Source organism: Pseudochaenichthys georgianus, chromosome 4 (assembly GCF_902827115.2).
Source record: "Pseudochaenichthys georgianus chromosome 4, fPseGeo1.2, whole genome shotgun sequence".
NCBI lineage: Eukaryota > Metazoa > Chordata > Actinopteri > Perciformes > Channichthyidae > Pseudochaenichthys > Pseudochaenichthys georgianus.
The window spans coordinates 3,533,800-3,558,278 of NC_047506.1; the positions used below are offsets into that span (position 1 = coordinate 3,533,800).

The 24,479-nt window shown below is 41.5% G+C and overlaps 1 protein-coding gene across 2 annotated transcripts in view; it reads left to right on the forward strand.

The window, feature by feature from the left end:
• Positions 1-21,901, forward strand: part of atp10a (ATPase phospholipid transporting 10A) — a 44,243-nt gene extending 22,342 nt beyond the window's left edge. Inside the window, exons 11-21 of one of the 2 annotated variants that reach the window (XM_034081163.1) lie at positions 3,696-3,799; positions 5,347-5,473; positions 7,375-7,559; positions 7,895-8,246; positions 11,815-11,891; positions 14,120-14,245; positions 15,533-15,733; positions 15,964-16,044; positions 16,148-16,252; positions 18,319-18,506; positions 19,159-21,901. In XM_034081163.1, the coding sequence (XP_033937054.1) occupies positions 3,696-3,799; positions 5,347-5,473; positions 7,375-7,559; positions 7,895-8,246; positions 11,815-11,891; positions 14,120-14,245; positions 15,533-15,733; positions 15,964-16,044; positions 16,148-16,252; positions 18,319-18,506; positions 19,159-19,594 (1,982 nt within the window). In that variant the 3' untranslated portion in view covers positions 19,595-21,901. Of the gene's footprint in view, positions 1-3,695; positions 3,800-5,346; positions 5,474-7,374; positions 7,560-7,894; positions 8,247-11,814; positions 11,892-14,119; positions 14,246-15,532; positions 15,734-15,963; positions 16,045-16,147; positions 16,253-16,568; positions 16,634-18,318; positions 18,507-19,158 lie in introns of those variants that run through there. The other variant, XM_034081164.1, reaches the window with a different exon arrangement.
• Positions 21,902-24,479: the final 2,578 nt, after the last annotated feature.

The following is a 24,479-nucleotide window of genomic DNA, read 5'->3' on the forward strand; positions in this document are numbered from 1 at the left end:
GACAATATTTATACCAAAACGTTGTCCTCTCACCTTTTCCAACACGTCTGATTATTGGCATCATAAAAATAAACTTCAACGCTTATATTGGATTTTACCGGATTATTAATGCCGCATGTACTGTATAAAAATATGGATTTCTGATTCTGAAAAAGTGCTTGAATTTATTTGGAAAAGGTGTATGACCTCTCCATTTGACCTGTCGGTTACGTAAGAACTTGTATTTTTAGAGCAAGCTTCACTTCCTGCCACGTCGCGTGTTTTCCTCTTGATCTTAAACCTTGTTCCACTCGTCCAGTCTTTAATGGTTCAATGTTAGTATTCCAGGCACAAAGAGCCACACAGGCACTTTCACTAATGCTCTGTACACACACACACACACACACACACACACACACACACACACACACACACACACACACACACACACACACACACACACACACACACACACACACACACACACACACACACACACACACACTGTGGTGCTGCACATGTTTATTTTCATTATTCAAAGACAATTGGCCCCATTCAGTAACCGTGGAAACTGCAAAAGTGTTGTTTCTTTTTGCAAAAAAAACCCACTTATGTAGTTTTTCTCAGAGTTTTGTTCTTATTTAGGATTTGTTTTTGGGGTAAGAACTGAATTTACGCAAACTTACACACACTTATTATGGCTCACAGGAATTTGATTTCCTCGCATGGCCCGTGAGGATACAGGATGACAGGCGGGTAAAAAATGTAATGTCATGTTTTACTTATAAAAAGTCAATGTGAACATGAACCAGAGTAGAATTAACAGGCAACATTATGTCACCAGAGCATAAAAGTCGTTCCAATAGAGTCGTGCAGGAATGAGTCCTGATGCATACTATTTATTTTTATTCAAATAAAAACGTACATGTTTATCACAGAGGTTATTTCTAAACCTCTCCATCAGAACATAATACAAACTGTTCCCGCTGTCAGCCAATCAGTGGCAGAATAGGGCGGGTCGTCCTTGTAAATCAAATACCACCCTCCCTCTCCTCCACCATGTGTCTCACTTCAGAAACTTTAATGGCCGACAGGGTGTGTCCACATCATAGACCGTATACTATATAAAGGTCTACACACACACACACACACACACACACACACACACACACACACACACACACACACACACACACACACACACACACACACACACACACACACACACACACACACACACACACACACACACACACACACACACACACACACACACACACACACACACACACACACACTAAAGTTAGCAGCCAGAGACAACTCCCTGCATTGGGTGAAAGCAGCCAATCAGAGCGCAGTATGAGTTGGGCCTCCTCATAACACAGACCTCCATAAAGGCTCCATTCAGGCGACAGTGAGGGGGGGGGGCTCAGTTTCACTTTAATAACAACACACACCGAGTGTGTCATGACCGAGTGTCATGACGTTACTCCAGCCTCACTCCTACTGCAGAGACGTGATGTTTAACAGCAAGTTCCACCTTAAAACAGAATTTATATTTTATATTCTTCATTTGAACTCATAATGAAGAGGCCCTGTTCTGCTTTTGGGGTCTTTCCCCTTGTAGTGTGTTAAATGGGTGTTTGTTCATGTAAATGGCCCGCAAAGGCTTAAATCCCTGTGTCCCCTGAAACACCTCCATTGGACTATTTACTTCCTGAACATAGTGATGTGGGGAGGCGTGTGGCGCAGTGGATTGTGCGTATGTTTTCGGACCAGGGAGCACAGGTTCAAACCCCACTGCAGTCAGCATGTCGTTGTGTCCCTGGGACTCTTCACCCCAAATTGCTCCTGTGGGGATCGCCCACAGTATTGAGAATGTAAGTCGCTTTGGATAAAAGCGTCTAACATGTAATGTGTGTGTCCTTGAAGTCCAACAAACGAGCTGAAATAATTTCCTTCCTCGCAGAAAACGCCCATTTGACACCTACATTGTTTAAATCCGTGCAAACTTGCCCTTCTGTGCTGCATATGAGTGTGTTTCTTTACACCTGATGACCAGAGGAGTAGTAAATATGAGCAAACAGGAAGCCCAACATACAAACTTTAAAAGTGGTCAAAAACTCCTCGGGGAACCTTTAACACGAAACACACAAATCCTTTTTAGGGTGGATTTTCCTTTATTGCTGCTGCAGGAAAAATAAACATTGTGTGCCGTTCCACCTGCGTCTGTCGGTCATCTGCAGCTTTCTGCAGAACGGAAAACTCCCGTTTCCTTGGAAATTCCGTTTTTTACAGCCAAGAAAGACTGTTAAAAACAACAGGAACAATAAAAGTGAGCAAGATTACGTCTGGGGCAGTTACTCGTGAGCGTTTTCATAATGGATGAATTGTTTAATGTAAAATAGAACGTTTTTAAAGTCCAAAGAGATGTCTTGTTTCCTCAGATCAAAGAAAACCAACTTTCCATGTGAAATAACACAGAGAAAGAATGTCCATCCCAGTTTCTGAAAGTCCAAGTTGATGTGTTTAGATGTCTGGTTGTGTCAGTTATTATATAACACGGAGAAAGAAGCAGACATTCATATTTCAGAGGCGGAAAACTATTTCAATCAGGAGAGACTTTTTGACATCTGTCATCTGATAAATGTCAAGTCTTTGGCGATTAGACTCCGATCCTGAAATGGTATATCTAAAGGGGGAAATGCAGCCGTGAGCATGTAGGGAACCCCCCCCCCCCCGGGTCGAGACACTGGTGATGATGCTGGAGATCTGGATGTGATGAGGAGAAGGGATGAAGAGGAGGTCTTTGGGTTAGCTCTCCTGGCACTGGATGTGATGAGAGGAGGTGGATGGGGAGGAGGCGGGCGGCAGCATGAACACCTGCCATCACAGCTGACTGCAGGAGAGACGAGAACCATTTTAAAGTGTGGCTGCAGCACGCTGATTGGCTGCTGAGATTGAGGTGAATGTAATAGGTTAGCAGGAAGCCCGTGATGAGCTGATTATAAGCAGCTGCGGAGTGAATGTATACCAGTCTTCCTGAAAGAAGTTGCGCTATAATTTTTTTACTGATCAGCTGATATCTCTGGATTGATAAAATGATCCTTCTTGTGTGTTAATTCTTCAGATTTAGTGTGTGTGTGTGTGTGTGTGTGTGTGTGTGTGTGTGTGTGTGTGTGTGTGTGTGTGTGTGTGTGTGTGTGTGTGTGTGTGTGTGTGTGTGTGTGTGTGTGTGTGTGTGTGTGTGTGTGTGTGTGTGTGTGTGTGTGTGTGTGTGTGTGTGTGTGTGTGTGTGTGTGTGTGTGTGTGTGTGTGTGTGTGTGTGTGTGTGTGTGTGTGTTTGTGTGTGTGTGTGTGTGTGTGTGTGTGTGTGTGTGTGTGTGTGTGTGTGTGTGTGTGTGTGTGTGTGTGTGTGTGTGTGTGTGTGTGTGTGTGTGTGTGTAAGATGCCAGAGACATGAAATAATGTGTTATATTAAAATATAACTTTTGTACAGTGGAAACAAACATTTAAATAAATAACAGGTTTGGACAAATATAGTCAATAAATTAATAGACGGACAGTAAATAAGAATATTTTACAGAATTTTTGGTATGAACACTTGGTATGAAATCTATAAAGGTGCAGCATGCAGGGTTGAATGTAGACGTGGCGGCAGACGGCTCTTTGAGAGGAAGTTAATGTTAATGCTTCTTTCTTTTGCTGTTTTTAAGCGAATTCCAAAGGGAAACGGCAGAAGAAGATTTTCAGCCGAACCCAGTACTTCCTGAACCTGTACGCTGCCGACGGCCTGAGGACGCTGTGCATCGCTAAGAAGGTAACAAGTGATTTTAAAACATCCCTAAAAAGTGTCCTCTCTTTAAACGGCTTGACGAGACACACATCGTGTTTAAATGTCTTTTGTTTGTTGTTGATGCACCTCTACATATACGTCGTTCAAAATCTCATTTTTATTACTTGCAGTATAAATAAACAAAACAAAGAAACATGCCTTGCTTTAAAACCTTTAATTGTGTATGTAAAGACACAATTCAACACAAAATAAGAAATGCCCAAATAATTATTAAACTAATACATAATTCATTCATAGAGTTCATAGAGTTAATATCCAAATTAAGAGGGGATAAAGAAAAGTTATAATAAAGAATAAAACATAAAGAGTTTGATTAAAGCTTAATTAAGGACGCTAACATATTAAAGGGGTTAGGACCATTGTTGCCGACCCATGTCCTAACCCCTTTTTAATATGCAATAATATTTGGCCCGGAAAATTAGCTTTGTTTTTAAATAAAAGTTTTGGCTCATCGGACATTTATGAGAGAAAATCCCTAATGTCCGAGTGCAAGTGAATGCAGCACAAGACTCGATCCTTGTACCCCCTCCCCCTCCCCCGGCCCTGGCGCGAGCGTGGAAATGTGATTGGCGGCGATTTCATTTGACGGTGACAGAGAAGGGACTGTCAAGTTTGGCTGTACTCAGCATTGAATCAAAACGCACTAAAGCTTTGGATCGTAATAAGTTTCAGTCAGACAACTCACGTGTTTCTTAATATGTTTATTATAGCAGCATATAGTTTGAGTTTGGCGTCTAGGCTCGGGCCTCATCACTCCACAGCTTGGAGCATTGGAGCTGGGGTGGAAGCTGGGGTGGAAGCTGGGGTGGAAGCTGGGGTGGAGCTGGGGTGGGAGCTGGGGTGGAGCTGGGGTGGGAGCTGGGGTGGAAGCTGGGGTGGAGCTGGGGTGGAAGCTGGGGTGGTGGTGGGGCAGGCAAGCAGCAGCAGCAACATGAAACACAGCAGCAGCAACATGAACGTAGCAGTAGCAAGTGAACGCAGCAGCAGCAGCAGCAGCGAGGCAGAGGCAGGAAGACCTGGCAGCTTCAATAGAGCGGCATGTTTAGGAGAATGTGTTTGGTTGGTTGTCAGAGGGACGAGGTGCGTCACGTGTTAATGTATCATTGGTGCTCGAGTTGAATGCCTGAACTAGCTCGCAGACTCCGCCCCATTTGTGAGGCGTTTTGCTGAACAACATGGTAATCGCCACATTCAGCTGTTATAGGCATGCCAACTTGATGCTCTGCTCACGGATGACTCGATGAGCATAAAAAATTGTTAAGATGATGACCTTATGTGTGTATATATTTATTTTTCTTTGTGGAGGTCTGCCCCCAAAAAACTGTTTTATGTCCTGAGAAAGTCAAATAAGACGGTGTGTAAATCACTGCCCAGACAAAAAAAAGTAGCCACTTTGATTGAACTAGGCCAGTAGGTCAGGGCTTTCCACTGGATCATAACTGCGGCGATTTATATCTTCTCATAATGTCATCACAATAATTCCCCTTGCTTTGTTTAAAAATGTGTGTCAGGTCATGAGTAAGGAGCAGTATGCGTGCTGGCTGCAGCGCCACCTGGAGGCGGAGACGGCGATCCAGGGTCGAGAGGAGCTGCTGTTTGAGTCGGCGCTGCGTCTGGAGACCAACCTGCAGCTGCTGGGTAATTCGTGGATTCATCCCAAAAATACCTTCATGATCTATATTTTAATTACACGAATACATTATTATTTTTGGCTATCAAAGCATAATAGGGAAACTGTTGGTAAAAAAAATAATTATGACGTTAATGGAGTCAGAGAAAAAGTCTTAATTTGGGAGACATTCTCCAAAAATCTGAAAAACCTTGTCTTCTAAATCAGTGGTTCCCAACCTGGGGGGCGCCCAAGATCGCAGGGGGGGCGCCGGGCTTCAGATGATTTGAGGCCAAATATCATATTTAGACTTTTTTTTGTTAGTATTAAAGGCATAAAAAGATAGAAATGTTTCTTCTGCCCGTAAAGTGTCCAGACCAGACTTGTCTGGATAAGCGCATTTAAAAAGCATAGTCATCGTCCATGCCGGTTTCAGTTGGATTATTTGTCAGTTGCTCCGATCAGATCTACGACTTCTGAATCCACATAAACACATCGTCAAAATCCGGCTTACTTTGAACATGTGTTTTTAAACAGTTGAATCCCTTTGTGAATTGTTTCCACTTCCATTGTTGTCCGTCCTTTAATTTCTTCATACAGCGGGAATCCAAATAAACTAATCCTGAGTCCAATAACCATCAAAGTCACTCCATAGTGCTCCTTAATTACGCTTTCATCCTCCTTTAACAAAATACTTCACATTCATCCAGTTTGTGACAGTAGTTGTAGCATTTTGAGACTTTTAAACTTTAATTACCGCTGTTGCTCCCCCCCCCCCCCCGTGTGTGTGTGTGTGTGTGTGTGTGTGTGTGTGTGTGTGTGTGTGTGTGGGGGGGCGCAACTTCCAACAGGAGTCATTTGGGGGGGCTCTTGGGGAAAAAGGTTGGGGACCCCTGCTCTCAATCACACATTTAATTTCTCAAATGTTGAAGAATGTCTGAGATGTTTCCTTGCTAATTTACCCCTTTAATCTAACAGTATTTATTTTCATTCGTATTTTTAAAGTGAATTTCACACTTTAATCTCATATGGCAACATTCACATTGATACTTGTACATTTGTGATTTCATAATTTAGAATAAAAATAAAATCAAGTTTTATTTATAGAGCACATTGAAAAACGATTTTTGGTCGAGCCAAAGTTCTGTACGTGCAATACTTTATTCGTTCTCAGAGAATATTTTAAAATCCTCATTCATTTGGGAGTTTCTTTCTCATAAATGAGCCACGCTACTGTCAGTTAATCGTATTTTTTGTTTGTTTTTTTACCTACAATTTCATTTGTGTTTGTTCCGTTCATGGTATGCACAACTTAAAGGTGGGGTAAGTAAGTTTGAGAAACCGGCTCGAGATACACTTTTTGTTGTATTCCATGGAATGCTCTTAACATCCCGATAGCAATTAATATCTGAAGTGCTTTGACAAAAAATCCATAAAGAAATGTCATCTGTGGAAGCCGTAGTGCTGTAAAAAGTACAACCAATCATCTGTCAGCCTTCCATCGGGGCACAAACTTATCTCGTGCCCTCATTGGTCATGTGCGTGTTCGTGTGTGTTGGAGGAGGGGCTCTGTGAGGAAGCAGCAGATTTTTTCCGGCTGTGTATTTTCAAATTCTAGCGCACTCGAGCTGGTTTCTCCAAAATTACCTACCCCACCTTTAATGTATAACAATAATTTACAAAACATGTCTCTTTAAACACACCATACCCAAAAAGGAGCAGGGAGAAGAAAATAATCTTATACAAAAATAGAGATAGATGGTCTGTCCTTCATATTTTCTTATTCACAGCCAATCATTACAGTACTGTAGGAAAATAAGAGAAACACAAAAATGTACAAAAAAGAAAAATACTGAGTTCCCACCTGACAGTTATACCTCCAATACAATACTGTTAGAGTTTGTATCACCGTTTTGTTTCTCCTCCTCAGGAGCGACGGGCATCGAGGACCGGCTGCAGGACGGCGTCGCTGAAACCATCGCGTCGCTGCGGCAGGCGGGTCTTCAGATCTGGGTTCTGACGGGAGACAAACAAGAAACTGCCGTAAACATCGCCTATGCCTGCAAACTGCTCGACCCCGAGGAGGAGATCCTGACGCTCAACGCCGACTCTCAGGTGGGAGGGAGTTACTCAATCAAACTGAAACACAGAGAGAAAACACCAATACGTTAGCATTCTGATGTTAGCATTTAGCTCTCAACTCCACTTGATCTGTATCAGCATTTATATAGCACCTTCCATGCTTGACATAGCCCAGAGTGCTTACAGAGTATGACAAAAATATCACAACAAGAAGATTAAATATCTACTTTACAGTCATGCAAGTAGTATCAACGCTTTCATCTCCCTTGAGAGAGGCCATTTGAGGACGATGTTAATTCTGAGCAGCTTCACATCTGTGTGCCAGATGTTGCTCAGTTGATCTGACGAGCCGCTGTGTTTCTGAACAGGAGGCGTGTGCTCTGCTGCTGGACGAGAGTCTTCACTACATCCAGGCCAAATTCCTCTGCAGCTCCTCAGATCACACCACCACCAAATCTTTCCCCAGCAACGTCTCCCCCTTTGGGATCTTCACCCCCCCCCCTCCGTCCTGCCCACCCGCCCCCCCCGCGGTGCACCAGATCGGCCTGGTGATCGACGGCCGCACGCTGGCCTACGCTCTGGATCAGAGTCTGGAGGAGAAGTTCCTGGCCGTGGCTCAGAGCTGCCGCGCGGTGCTCTGCTGCCGCTCCACGCCGCTGCAGAAGAGCATGGTGGTCAAACTGGTGCGCAACAAACTGAAGGTCATGACCCTCGCCATCGGTACGTTCAGGTTTAAAATCCACGACCCTTTCTGTTTCAGCGATCGAAATTCTGACCTTTTTCTGAAAATACAGATTTATGCAGGACATCTCAGAGTTCTGACTTTTTTCTGTAAAATGTTACTTTTTACCCAAAAATATATAAATTATGTCGATTTCTGTCAATTCTGACTTTTTTCTGAAATCTCAAAATTCTGACTTTTTGCCAAAATTCTCTTAATTTTCTGAAAATCCAGACTTAAGCAGAACATCTCAGAATTCTGACTTTTTTCTAAAATGTTAGACTTTTTTTTCATGAACCTGAAATGTTCCGACATATTTTGAGACTTTCTTTCCTCAAATTCTGGATTTTGTCAAAAAAAAATCTGATTTCTGACAATCTCAAAATTCTGACTTTTTTCCGATATCCTCTACATTTTCTGAAAATACATGCTTGCGGCCCGTCCACACAGCGGCGTGCGTTGAAGCTTCCACCGCTTCTGCCCATTCACCTTGAATGGGGTGACGTCACTTTTAGCCGAACTGCATCGTGGGAAGCGACGTGGAGCGTTGTTCAAAAGTTGAGCAATGTTCAACTTTTGATGCCAGTACAAGCTCTAGCCAATCAAACCGCTGCTTGTGTGTCAGGGGCGGGAGATTCATGTGATTGGTTGTTGGTCAAGTGTCAGACACGTCCGCCGGCAAGCGTCGACGCACGCCGCTGTGTGGACGGGCCGTTCGGCAGAACATCTCGGAATTCTGACTCTTCTCAAATTTCAGAATTTTTTTTCTCAATTTCTGAATTTTGTCTAAAAATTCTGATTTCTGACCATTTCTAAATTCTGACCTTTTAATGAAAATCTCAGAATTCAGACACCAACAACACTCATACAATGGCTCCTACAACAGACATCATGCAGAACATCTCAGTATTCTGACTTTTTTCTCATATTTCTGACTTTTTTCTCATAACTCTGACATTTTCAGACAGATTTTTCAAAACTTTGACTTTTTCTGCAAATTTTGAAATTCTGAAATGTTGTAGCTACCAGTGGAAATCCAACCATCAGGATGTTTATCTAATATTTTCCCGATGCTAAGCTTAAACTTTAGAGCTAAAACTTGAAATAAGTCGAACAGATGTTTTATTTCTGCTCCCGGTGATTTCTCATGTGTTTGAGGGGTGACTGAGAGCTGCAAAGGTATTTAATAATATTTTTCTGGAACTTCAGAAGTGTTTTTCTGACTAAAAGAGTGAAATATTGCTCTTTGGTTTCACTTGTTGGCAGGGCTTTAACATTCCCCTCAGATTTATCCTCCAGGTCGCGAGGAACTTCATGTACTCGCTGCTCTGGCTGAGAAACAAAGAATGAATCATTAAATAAACTGCTACTGACGAATAAATAACCTGCAGCTGATGACAACAAAACTGCCTCGAGAGGGAACAAAGGGCTTTTAGCCATTTAGACCTTTGAAAACCCCAAAAACAGAAAAGGCCTTTAATAAGATGTATAACATGGCTTAGTTGAATACTCAATTATGATTGGTCAATTCGGACATTTCAGGGGGTCAATATGACTGTAGTACAGGCCGCTGTTAAGCACTATAATGACTGTTGCTAAGGAGGATCAAGAGAGAGAAAGGAAAAGAGGTTAAACGAGGGTGCGCTGGACGTCAGATAAATCGCCAGCAGAAGACAGACAGGAAGTAAACACTGACACTAAGACGGTTTGGTCTCTGTTGTGTTTAAGGAACTGTTAGTGGAAAAGAAACTCTGGACAGACTTGGACAGTCACAGAAAACATAAAATCAGAGCTGCCTTCATTTTAAATTGTTGTTGGTGCGCCGTGAGTTTTATTTTCTTAGCGCAGGGGTGGCCGAACCTTTTACTCCGAGGGCCACATACAGAAAAATATACAAAGGGCTGGGACACTCACAAGTTCAGTTATAAGTCAATCAAATGTAGGTAAATTATGTGAGCGTGGGCAGCTCATCAGAAGCCTCAGATTGATTATAGTAAGGAGAAATAGGAAGGGTATATGTCGAGCTTGTTGTGGAAATAAGTCATTGGGCTTTTAGAAAATGTTTCCAACTTGAATTGACTGAATTTATTTTAAAAGTCTTATTAACACATGAATACTACTGTGTAATATATGTTTCTATTCAAGAAGTACAATATAAGACAAGCTCAAGTTTTATCTGTGGGTCATATTCCATTATACTTTTTGAATTTGCTGAGGGCCGATTCAAAATGGTCGGCGGGCATAGTTTGGACACCCCTGTCTTAGCGCTATCCCTTACTAATAATGGGCACACACCCATCACACACACCTTTGTTGTGGCAATTTAGCACTCGCAACAGGAAAGAATGAAACCGAGAAGAATCAATAAAACACAGATATAGTTGATCAATTATTATTTCGTTGTACAACAAACGATAATAATGAGGAAACACTGCCTTTGCTCTCAAGCAGTCAAATGGTGTCGTGGCCCCATGAGTACAACAAACAGACAGCAGATATGGGTTTCTAAAAGACACACGAACATTTCCCCTAACCGTGTTTAACGCACCAACATTGTCAGGTGTCCGAGGAGGCGTGTGGTGCAGTGGGTTGTGCGTTGGTATTCGGATCAGGGGGTCACAGGTTCAAACCCCACTGCAGTCAGCATGTCGTTGTGTCCCGAGACACTTCACCCCAAATTGCTCCTGTGGGGATTGCCCACAGTATCGAGTGAGTAAGTCGCTTTGGATAAAAGCGTCTAACAAGTGACGTGTCATGTGATGTCCTAAACTTGGACATGTTCCAGATGTCGAAAGGTCATCTCAAGGCGTCTTTAGGAGTAATTCATATCTTATCAGAATATATTAATTTCCCAATTTGCACATTACCGCACATACAATTCTCCTCACATTAACGAACACACGAACCTCTATAATGATGATTATAATCCAATCAGCCTCTTTGTACTTCCTCTCACCCCTAATAATTGCCGAGGAGACGAGGAGCTTCTCTAAATCTGGAAACTGTAATTCAATAACAGTTATTATATAGTTTATTGAGAAGGTCCAAGCCTGACATAACACCTTCATCAGAATCGGATTACCTGGTGGTCCCACAGAGGGGAAAGGTACATTGTTACAGCAGAGAAAGAGCCACAGTTCTTAATGTTACCTAAGCATGCAGAAAAAAGTACTTGAGATTTTTAAAAAAGAAATTACAATAAAAAAGTTACACATTTTAGAAAATACACATCCTGTAACAGTTCTGAGGATTTAGCAGCCAGGTATATATTGCAACGTTTTTAACGGCATATATCACCCTCGCTGTGACCACTGAGTCCGCACAGCGTGACTTTAGATCACCTTAGTAATTAACTCGAACTAATTAATGATGAAGGTGACTCTGGGATTTCGGGGTGACTCTCAGCGTCTTTCCTGTTTCCTGTTCGTTCCGCTCTCTCTGGAGGATTCTCTCTGCTCGCTCAGCGCTTTCCTGCCATTGCCGTGTTGGCAGTAATGTGGAGGAAACCAAATAATGTACCCGAGTGTGTGTCGTGACTCTCTCTCTCTCTCTGTTCACCAATCTCAGGTGACGGGGCGAACGACGTCAGCATGATCCAGGTGGCGGATGTGGGCGTCGGCATCTCGGGACAGGAGGGCATGCAGGTGAGGAGGGGGGGGGGGGGGTTGAATCAGGATGAGTTTATATATAAAGGGGTGAAATTGGGTCGTAACAATTTCTTAATTTTATGATATAAAAATTACTTAATTTAGTAAAACAGTAAAACATTGGCAATAGACAAATAAAATAATTAATACATTTTATTTGAAATGTGCAAAAAGAGGATAATTTAAATTAATATAAACGTATAATTAAAAATGTCCAAAAAAACGATTGATCATAAAATCAAAAGTTAAGTAAAAACATGCAATAAAAGACACAAAATAAAACACAAATATAATATTGCAACAAGCAGATTAGTTCAAAATGTCTGATACAAACATAATTAATTAATTGTGCACATTATACTAAATGATATAACAAAAATAAATATGTAAAAATAAATTGGTGTATTACAATATATACAGTGGTGTGTATAACTTCAATTCTTATACTAACTATTAAAAAATATATTAATTGTGCCTCGAAATGAAGGAGATAAAAAGAGGAGTGAAAGGAGGAACAGGATAGAAGATAATGGGATAAGGGGAGGACGTGGTATAGTGGAGCATATTAGTGTGTTTCCATCACTCTTAAGTGTGTGTGCTACAGCCCACACACACACACACACACACACACACACACACACACACACACACCCTTAAGTTAACAGCAGTGTGGTGCTGAGTCAGGAAGCATCTCACTGTACATCTGCGTTACTCCTCCCTGCACCGAGGTCAGGGCTGAGGCAGGATGCATGCTTAAAAAGGGATAAATGTCCAGAGAGGCGATCCTGCAAAGCATGATGGAGATTCCCAATTAGTCTGCAGAGGCTCACTGCTGTTCAGCACATCTGTTGAAGTCTCCGCTACATTAATCATTTCTAATCACCAGGCAAACCATGCTCTTATATTTAAGTCAAGTGAAGATAAAAGGGGCTTCTGGGATAATACTTTAATACATTATATATATCAAACGTATTATATAGCCCCTGCTATGCCTTTTGGTGCTTCCTCTTTCCTGTAGTGCGTCCTATAGGTTTCTGTGCATGTAAATGGGCTGCAAAGGCTAAAATCCCTGTGTTACCGCCGAAACATATGGACATCACTATGTAACACTACCGCTTCTATTGGCCAGCGCTCCAACACATTGTACGTGACAGGCTAAGGGGCGGGACATACATGACGCTTTTATCCAAAGCGACTTACAATAAGTGCATTCGACCAAGAAGATACAAACTTGAAGAAAACAGAATCATAGAAGTACATCAGGTTTCATAGAGTCAATCATTTCAAGTGCTACTCAACTGGCTTTGAGTAGCCAGCCCTTTATTAGTATATAAGTGCTTTGTTAATAGTTCTATCGCTCGAAGTGGAGTCGAAAGAGATGAGTTTTCAGTCTGCGCCGGAAGGTGTGTAAGCTCTGCTGTCCTGATGTCAATGGGGAGCTCATTCCACCATCTTGGAGCCAGGATAGCAAACCCACGTGTTTCTGCTGATGGGAACTTGGGTCCCCTTCGCAGCGAGGGTGCAGCGAGCCGTTTGGCTGATGCAGAGCGTAGAGCACGTGCTGGGGTGTACGGTTTAACCATGTACTGGATGTAGGAAGGGCCAGATCCATTCGCAGCATGGTACGCAAGTACCAGTGTCTTGAAGTGGATTCTAGCAGTTACCGGAAGCCAGTGGAGGGAGCGGAGGAGCGGCGTGGTGTGGGAGAATTTAGGAAGGTTGAAGACCAGACGAGCCGCTGCATTCTGGATGAGCTGCAGAGGTCGGATGGCACATGCAGGTAGACCAGCCAGGAGGGAGTTGCAGTAGTCTAGGCGTGAGGTGACGAGCCTGGACCAGAACCTGCGTGGCTTTCTGGGTCAGCTGGGGACGTATCCTCCTGATGTCCTGACATCTCTAAGCAGTTGACTAATCACAACAAAGCCGACAGCTAACCAATAAGTTAGCTCAATTAATAGTTGAATGAAACTGTAATGTATTAACATCTTATATTACACCTTTTGATTTATCTAAATATTTCCATAAATTATTTTTAAACTATTCCTTGCAATCTTCCAAAAAGATAGATATGAACTACATGTGTTCTCAATAAATACACACAATCCTGCACGACTCTGACCGTCTCCATGCTCCTGTAACTTTGCTTCAAGCCTCCACTGGGGTTAGCTTGAGTGTCGTGAAGCTTTTGCTTTCTAATCACTAACTGTCTCTATGCTTTCCTGCAGGCGGTGATGGCGAGTGACTTTGCTCTTCCTCGGTTCCGGTACCTGCAGAAGCTGCTGCTGGTTCACGGACACTGGTGCTACTCCCGCCTCGCCAACATGATCCTCTACTTCTTCTACAAGAACGCTGTGAGACGCTTTAACTGCTGCACTAAAACACTCCTCGCACAGCATCCCTGCAGACACTAATGTCCCTTAAAGGGGACCTATCATGCAAAATGCACTTTTTGATGTCTTTTATACATAACTATGTGTCCCCGGTGTGTCGGGGAACTCACGCAGCGTCAGGAAATAAAACCCTCTCTCTTTTCCTCCGTACCCAAATCTCTAAAAACGGGGAACAACGGAGCTGATCCAGATTTGAGTCCGATATGACTAACATCTGAAACGTTGCTATCAGAAACAATGCCCAACTGTTTTGGACGTAATATGGTCGGCGTTTACATTAACATCGCTAACACTCAGAGCTAACCTGTACTGGAGAGCATGTGTGTGAAGAAGCAGGAAGTAAAAAGGAACTCACCTTGTGGTATAACCGGCAAGAGAGAAAGCCTTTGAGCTCCATGCTGTTTCAGATCCTTGATAATCCATGATATGGCGTTTCATCACGGCAGCATTTAGTTTAGACAGTAGCTGCCGGGTCCCGCTTGAGCTCAGACCCCTCCTTTTTTTGTTATCAATTAAAAAAAATTGTTAAGGCTTTATACCCAAAATCAGCACTTTAGAAACAGGAAGTGAAATAGAGGGATATGAGGCGTGGCTAGAATGATCTGTTTGGTATTTTGAGCAAAACACTTCATAGACATGTTTTTTATATATCTGAGACCTATGCTATTGCCTAAAAATAGCATGATAGGTCCACTTTAATACAAATATGTGAATAAGATAGTTTCAGTTAAACTACCAGACAATCGAAACTCTTAATAACACCAAGAAAAAACTAAAACAAATGATCTTCTAGCTAAACACACATCTTCTGGATAAACTCCCAAAACAGTGGCTAAAGAGATTGTTTTTTTACAGCAGCATGTTAACAAGGCACAACTCATGAGTGAAACATATAAAATAATTGGTATAAAATACTGTAAATGAATAAACAAAATTCTGGATTGATATCTATACATATTTTCTTCAAATGAAAATTATAAAAAATTAAATGTAATAAAAATAAACAGTAAATATACACATATTATCCAATAAAAAGAGTGTATATTGAGTGCATCATATAAGAATATACAGAATTAATTGTTGTACATTAATATTGTATGTTATCTGCAAATTATTTGTATTGTATATTTTCCTTTTTAGGGAAAAACCCATTTCTAAATGTCTTGGCTTGAGATTCAAAGTGGCAATAAAAACGTAAACCAAAATAAAGTGAATAATTGATTTCCCTCCGTTATGTTTTGTCCCCAGATGTTCGTGGCGCTGATCTTCTGGTATCAGTTCTACTGCGGGTTCTCCGGGTCGGCCATGGTCGATCAGTGGTACCTGATCTTCTTCAACCTCATGTTCTCCGCCTTCCCTCAGCTCATCACCGGCACGCTGGACAAAGACGTGTCTGCAGAGACTCTGCAACAACTACCTCAGCTCTACGTCAACGGGCAGAACTCTGAGGTCCGTGCGCTTTTATTTTGAAAATATCAGGTTAAAGCATAGAGTGTCTAGTGTTTAAAGAAGCTAACGGTGAAAGGAAGAAGTGTTTCTCATCCGGTGTGTTGCAGTATTTAAATGGTTGTTGTTATCATGTAGAACTATATAGATCTATATAACCTGGGTATGAATATAATGTCGTTCACATTGCTGAGTTAGTTTCTGTTTTACATTTTGTTGTTTTATTGTGACAGGAATACAAGCCATATATGTTCTGGGTGAATATGATCGATGCCTTCTATCAGAGTCTGGTCTGCTTCTTCATCCCCTACTTTGTGAGTCTGATTTTCATTATTTTTCCTTATAAATCCATAACTTTACTTCAGATTGTTTATCTGCTTGGACTGACTCATCACTTCTCGTCCTCCCCCTCCCCAGGCCTACGCTGACTCTGATGTGGATTTGTTTACGTGGGGAACTCCCATCACCTCCCTGGCTTTATTCACCATACTGGTGCACCTGGGCATAGAGACCAAAACCTGGGTAAGAAGGAAACTCAGTTTTCTGACTGAAAAAAAACGACCGCTTTAAAGACGTTAAACTGCCGGGACCTCTTTCTGCGGATTGATATGACTGCACATAGTCCCTTGATCCTCCTAGGCAACAGTAAACATAACAAACCTCCAGAATGTCATAATCGACCAATCAGAATCAAGTGTTCAACTAAGCGGTGTAAGATTCAGATCAGAAAGCTTTAAGAATCAGAGGCTGTAAATCCCTCTGACAGCAAACTGCCTCCGCCCAATGCTCCAAAAATATTTATACACTCCCTCCCTGCCTGTCTTGGTTTTACTCTCAGGTGTCCACATGTTTCCCGTAAACGTGCTGGTCAGGATCCACTTTAAATGTACGACCGTGCAGTGGATCTGAGTCTCCTCCATTATGCTGAGGCTGTAAATTCCCCCCCCCCCCCCCGACATTGAAAATGTCCTTTTCTGCACAGAGAGGTTTTCACGGTGAGCGGCAGGTAAACATCTCCTGCTGCTCCGGAGCATAATGCATGATGGGAAAACGCTGTGAAAGTGAAAGTCAATTACAGGTATTTGAGATGACAGCAGGCAGGAGCTGTGAGGCTGTAATTAAGTGTGTGTGTGTGTGTGTGTGTGTGTGTGTGTGTGTGTGTGTGTGTGTGTGTGTGTGTGTGTGTGTGTGTGTGTGTGTGTGTGTGTGTGTGTGTGTGTGTGTGTGTGTGTGTGTGTGTGTGTGTGTGTGTGTGTGTGTGTGTGTGTGTGTGTGTGTGTGTGTGTGTGTGTGTGTGTGTGTGTGTGTGTGTGTGTGTGTGTGTGTGTGTGTGTGTGTGTGTGTGTGTGTGTGTGTGTGTGTGTGTGTGTGTGTGTGTGTGTGTGTGTGTGTGTGTGTGTGTGTGTGTGTGTGTGTGTGTGTGTGTGTGTGTGTGACAGAGCTAACCTGTACTGGAGAGCACGTGTTTAAAAAGCAGGAAATAAAAAAAGGAACCCGAAGAGAAAAAGCATTTGAGCCCCATACTGTTTCAGAAATAATCCTTGATGTGGTTTAGAACAGGATGGCGTTTTATCACAGCAGAATTTAACTTTATCTCCGGTAGAATTCTGATCAGGCATTAGCTCCGCCTCCTCTTTTCTTTTTAGCTAAGAAGCCAAAATCCGCGTTTCTCTAACAGGGCTGAAACAGGGGGATATGAGGGATGTCTAAAATTATAGACATGTTTTATATGTTCTTATAAATCTGAGACCCATAATATATGCCTAAAAATAGCATGATAGGTGCACTTTAATACTTTTCGAATGTATTATAATAATACATTTTATTTCTATAGTGCTTTTCTTGAACCCAAACACGCTTTACATTTGGGAGGGAGGGTAGACAAACAAAACAAAAACAATGCCACAAAACAGAAAAGCAGTCAGGAGGAAGTTGGTTGAGTGTATGATATGTTCTAGATCGGGCTGCAAAATAAATTGTATCTAAATCCAAATATCAGCCAATATAAAATATCTGATAGAAGTATTGAAGTGCTTCAGAGGCAAACATCTGCAGCAAATAAATACTACAAATATCAAATGCATATTTCTTATCTCTTATCATTAAGATAGATCTTACAGACTGCATGCTTTTATTTTGAAGTACGAAAATAACGGATATATGGAAATAAATTAAAGTAACATTTTGTTTTCCTCCTTTTATTTAGAGGAAAATAGTTGACAAATGTTAATAAAAACAATAATAATAAAAGTTATTGGATCAAATAAAAAAAATAATGGACATCAATTATGTAGTTATATATATATTTACCTTTTAAATGTTTTGATGTCAGTCATGTAATCTACTTTTGGATTTAAGTCATCTAGTAAACTTTTACCCCAAATATATATATGGACAAACCATTTCAATGAATCAAAAGTGCAAAAGAAAAAGGTAAAATGTGTTTTGTTGTTTTTGTGTCCTTCATTCTAAATTATGCGACCGACACATTCAGACATTTTGTTTCTTCTTAAGGCTTTGAATGTCCATCCTGGTGTATTTTAATCGAATACAAAGCTAATACCCCTCCTCCGTGTCCTCTCCCTCAGACGTGGATGAACTGGCTGTGCATCTGCTTCAGCATCTCGTTGTTCTTCACCGTGGCGCTGTGCTACAACGCCTCCTGCCCCACCTGCTACTCCCCCTCCAACCCGTACTGGAGCATGCAGCGCCTCCTGCAGGACCCCCTGTTCTACCTGCTGTGTGTGATCACACCTGCAGCCGCTCTACTGCCCAGGTACCCCCCCACCTGTGTCTCACTGAATACCCACTCCCCTGTTCCTCAGATTTATTTAGTTATTTAATTCTATTTTATGACCCATGCAACGAGCTCTCTCTGCACCAGATGTTCTTCAGGTTTATCCAAAGAGCCGGCATTCTTTTGCTGTTTGAAGTAATGCTGTTCTTTAAACAGGCCCTACTTTCCTTTTTGGGGTTTTCACTTCCCTTTAGTTTGATCTTTGTTTACTTCCAAAACATAGGGACATCACGAATGAACACTCGTGCTTCTATTGGCTATTGCTCCAGCACATTGTACGTGATAAGGCTAAGGGGCGGGACATCTCCAAGTGGTTGACAGATCACAACAGAGCCGGCCAGCTAACCAATCAGAGCAGTCTGGGCTCTGGTTTCAGACAGAGGGTGAAAAGAGGCAGTATGAGAAAAATAAAGCGCTTTTTGAACATTAAAGCATGAAGACATGTCACAGTAGAGACACTACATACTGATATGAACCTGAAAATGAGCAGAATATGTCCTCTTAAATAGATTAAAGTAGTGGTAAATTGATGATTTTCACTTCCCTGGCTACAGTTATTGCTGTGAGAAGTTTCTGAGATGTTTTGCAGGGGAGTATTTCTGTCTAATGTGTGTCTCTGTTTTGCTTCCAGATATTTCTACAGGGCGTGTCAGGGCACGCTGTTCCCCAGCCCGGTGCAGGTCGGCAGGCAGTTGGATAAACTCCCCTACGAAATCCGGAGAAACATCCTGAGCCTCAGCGGGGTCAAGGCGGGGTCGCCGCTCGGCCCTAAGCCTCACTTCCTGTCACTCGGCAAGACTTCCTTTAGCAATAAAAAGCAGCAGCACACAGACAGTGAGAAGGAGCTCCCCTCTGCAGATATAGACACTCTGCCTTATACCAAAGACGCTGCTCCTCCTGCCTCCAAAGACTGCCTGGATCAGACTTTAGATGCTTCCTCCTGGATCACCTCCACGCCGCTGCTCTCCCCGTCAGACGGCATTCAGTTTCCCCCCGACGGAGACTCGTTCTCCGTCAAATACTCGAGAAACTCGGAGGAGAGACTGAAGTCCGATCAAACCTCCTGATGTCTTAAAGATGATGCTCAGACTCCAATTTGCACGCTAGTTTTTATATAAAAATCTAATTTTATTGAGATTCTTTTATAAGAGAGACACATAGGTACTTTATATGTTGGATGTTTTTTATAATGGAAGAACTGGAATACTTCCTGTTGGTAAATTGTTATGCATCTCAGTAGTTGTTTTATTCCACAGCTGCCTTTTTTAAGGAGTTTATTTTCCTTTAATCGGTGTTTTTATACTCCTGAGAAGAGCGACTTTATGTTTTTCTACATAAACATTTCGCAGTACAGATTCTCAAAGAGTTTTATCTTTACATAAATCAGCAGGTCGGTGTCGTGGCTCCGTGCACGTTGCAGTCTTTTTGCTGGATTTGCGAACATTTGTTTGCTAATTGTTTTAAGACTGTTTATCGAATTTACAGCTGATCTGTCCTGCAGTACATTCCACTGAAGAATTATGAGAACTTTATTCATCATGCATTATAAGTACACCAAAAAAGCTATTATACAGCAACAATCTACCAGTAATTATGCTCAATCATGCTTACACCTGTTATAGCAGTGGCACATTAAAGGAATAGTTTGACATTTTAGTAAATACATATATTTACTTTTTTACAGTTGAGCTGCAACAATTAGTCGATTTTAAATATCTCTACGTTTACATCTCCTTGGACTTTGAGAAACTGGGATGGACATTTTTCAATATGTTCTCACATTTTACCATCAATCTAGAGAGTCATTGGAGGATTAAAGAACATTCAAGCTGTTTGTCGCAGCCCTAAGAAAGAGTTACATGGGAAAATGTACGTATTTGCTATCGTGTATTTTTATATAGACTGAATGCATCCAAATACTCCAGCATACCCCCCCCCCCCAACTTATTTTAAATAATAAGAGTTTTAAAAGAAGAGTAAACTAACAATAAAACAAGTTGATTCTGAAGGTCTTGATGTAATGGCACTCAGATTGTTAACAACCTTTTACAGAGCCATGCTAGCAGTTTCCTGTCTCTACGCTAAGCTAACCGTCTCCTAGCTGTAGATTTATTTGATCTGGCCCACCATAAAAAATATGTATGTCGGTTTTTATTCAAACCAAACCAAAGATAAGACATATTGATTTTATGTAACACTACTCCGATAATTTATTACCAATGGAGAGAGCCAGGCCAGCAGTTTCCCTTCATTTCTAGTCTCTATGCTAAGCTAGGCTAACCGTCTTACAGGGCAATTTACAGTCTCTATGCTAAGCTAGGCTAACCGTCTAACAGGGCAATTTACAGTCTCTATGCTAAGCTAACCTCCCCCCTAGCTGTAGCTCCATATTTAGCACACATAGGTGTCAATCTTCTCATCTAACTTTCAGTAATATAACATGATGTCAAACTATCCCTTTAAGCACTGTAATCATGTTTCATAAATGTGATTTTACTTTCCTGTCATTTTCAAACCGTTTAGTTTATTTGAGTTGAATCTGTTTCTCAGCTGGAAACCAAAAACCTCTGTGATGTAACACGGTCTTTCCCACATGTAAACAGATGTGGCTTTAAGATACAAAATGTGCACTTTGAAAGGCTTACTTTAGAGTGTTGCTGCTGCAGGTTGCATGCTCCGTTCTCTGTTGGTTCGTTTTATTTCTTTCACTCGTCTGGGAGTTATGATGCACGAACCTAAAAAATGCAAGTTTGTTTAATAGCATTCAAAGCAGCAGCACCTTTAATATGTTATGATTGTTTAAATGACATTGCAGTAACCAAAGATCATTTATATTCCTGTATTAGCAGAGCAATAGTTTGTGCCTTAACACTGGAAAAGAGATTACAGGTCTGCGCGTTTGAAGCTGTGTGCAGAGGTGACGGAGCGTGTTGTGTAGGTGCAGAGGATTTTTATGATTAACACGATGTGGTTCCTCCCATCGTCTGTTCTCTGGCATGTTGTTCATTCTGCCCGCCGATCTGTTTTAAAGCTTCGGTCTGTTCTGGTTTTGTTTTGTTGGCGTCGCACTTCATGTGACAGGATGGAGCTCGAGGGCTATCTGCTGAATATTAAACACTTTCACAAAAAGTTCCACATTATCATATCTGAGCTCCATTTGTTGGGTTTCATTTGCATTCCTAATTGAGTTTAAAGAGGCCCTGTTATTCTTATGTTCAGGTTGTTATACATTGTTGGCTCTACTGTCTCCATGGTTTAAACACCTTTTCTTTTTTTTTCAAATAGTTTATTTGACCAGTTCTTTGTCCTTCGAATTATTGGAGATTACTTTTACTCGTGAACAAAATAATAAAGTATTCATCCTTTGCTGCCTGTTCAGGAAAATGTGCTCTCTGCTTAATGACAATGTCTGTCCTTTGTTTCACCCGATCTGCTTCTTCTCCCCTTTGGGGTTGGAAGTCATATAAATGATGAAATAGTTCAAGTTTTCCACCGTACACATATCTAGGTGAATCAAATAAACATGCAATCCCTTACAATAACTTGTTTAATCTAAGTAACCTAACCTGATTACTTCCTTTACGTTTGGATTACCTACATATCAAATGCAATGCAGATAAACACAAGAAGAAGGAATTATCAATAAGATGTTTTTCACTGAAGGGTATTTTTAAGACACCACAACAATGTGACCTTAGAAAATAACTAAACTAAATATTTAGGATCAGAAATGATTGTATTTATAGGAAAACCTGCCTTTCATTCAGCATATTCAGGCATTAGCATATATACTCCAACAATGAAACATATAAGCACTATTAAATACATCTAATGCTAGCACCTTCAGATATATACTATTGACTGAGGCTTTCGGCCAGGAGAGGATGTCGTCAGGGGGGTCCAACTCTAGAGATGGCTAAAGTACACACATCCTTTACTCAAGTAGAAGTACAGATACTCGTGTTTAAATACTCTGGTAAAAGTAGAAGTACTGACTAAACTGCTTTACTCAAGTAAAAGTAAAGAAGTATGGGCTTCAAAATGTACTTAAGTGAAAAGTACCCATAACTACCAGCTGCTTTAAAGAGTACCTGACCTCCCTTTATGTTAATAGAACAATAATGTAATTGTTAGCTAATGAATGTTTCCATGCTGACCAACGGCAACATGACAACGTTTCCATTGGTCCCTCTTCTTTAGAGAAGACCAGGAAATGATGGATACACGGATCGTGTTCAAATCAATAGGCACGCAATGACTAAAGAATAATGATCAGGCCACCAAACACACATTCAGACTAAAGTAACCACCATTTGGAAAATGTAAAAAGTACAGGTATTTGTGTTCAAAATGTAAGAAGTACGTTTTTTATTTTTTATTTAACCTTTATTTAACCAGATAAAAGCATCGAGATAGAATCCCAGAAAGTACAGGTATTTGTGTTGTAAAAGTAAAAAGTGGTCAGAAAAATAAGTAGTGGAGTAAAGTACTGATACCAGAAAAATGTACTTAAGTATTTGTGCTCCACTACTTCCCACCTCTGTCCAACTTTCATCGAACATTTCGACCCTGAACCACAGTGTCCTTCTGTTGGCGGGTCATCCTCCCTGGCTTCCAGCAGAACTCTTCCTGTTCCAGAGGCTCTTTCCACTGCCTCCCTCAACCTAAGAGCAGCTGTTCCCAGAGCATCTTCCACACAGATTGCACTGTGAAGCCCCTGCAGCCGACCTCAACTTGGAAAGGCCAGGCCTGCCACCCTTTGTCCCTGCATTGAGGGACCAGGTCCTGGTACTTGGTGGCTGTCTTACTTACACATATTACAGTTTTAGTTTAATACACACAGTAAGGCTCACACACACTATTTAATGAACATATAGGTTCACCTGCTGAATTGAACCCCGAGGAAATTAACCAAAGAAAGTGAAAAGCATAAAGCAGATTCAGGCAGGAGAAGTATCGATTCACAAGTATTATCCTACAGAACAGAGAAGAGATAACATCTGATCCTTTTACAACAAATATGCTCTTTTTAGGGTTTTACTAACACGGTAATCCTGATAGTAATCTAACGTTTTTATAAATGTATTCTGATTTGTTTTATGTAACTCTAAGGAAATACAGTTACCTTGTTTAGTCTCCTGATTAAATGCAATCCTGGTCTTTACATGGTGTGTGTGTGTGTGTGTGTGTGTGTGTGTGTGTGTGTGTGTGTGTGTGTGTGTGTGTGTGTGTGTGTGTGTGTGTGTGTGTGTGTGTGTGTGTGTGTGTGTGTGTGTGTGTGTGTGTGTGTGTGTGTGTGTGTGTGTGTGTGTGTGTGTGTGATCTGCGATGTCGTGGAGGGGGGGGTTATTAATGTTTCTTCTCTGGGTGGAAAGGGACGGGCGAGGCTCTGCTGATGGTGCCTTTGTTACAGAGCCACGCTGCACTTTTATTCTGGTGTGAACATGGAGATAATGATGACTCCTCCGCCCTCTCTGCTGCTGCTACGTCTCTTTTAAAGCCCGGGTGTAAAGCAACCCAACGATCAGCTGTTTTTATCTGCAGACCCTGTGTAAGAGAGGGACTTCTGTGCCCTTGTGCATAGCGTTTACGTTTGCATAAACAATATGTCCCTGCTCTCAGTGGCTTTAGATAAGCAGCACGTGCAATAATATGGATTTTGTCATAGGATTGATATTATAATAAAACAGGCTCCTCTCTGGACACCCTCACAGTCCACTTCACTTTTCTCCAATGGGGAAAAGACGTCGTCCATCCATACAGGGAGCGAAGTAGTAGCGTAACTTTTATTACATTAAACGTTTATACATCGTTCTTAGGAACTGTTATGTCCCTCCTATGACCAACGAACAAAACAAAAAAAGGACCGGGATTATATTTGATTCGTTTAAACAGGGAGACGTAGCAAACATCCGCAAGAGACGCTGAATGAAATATGATTCAGGAGATATC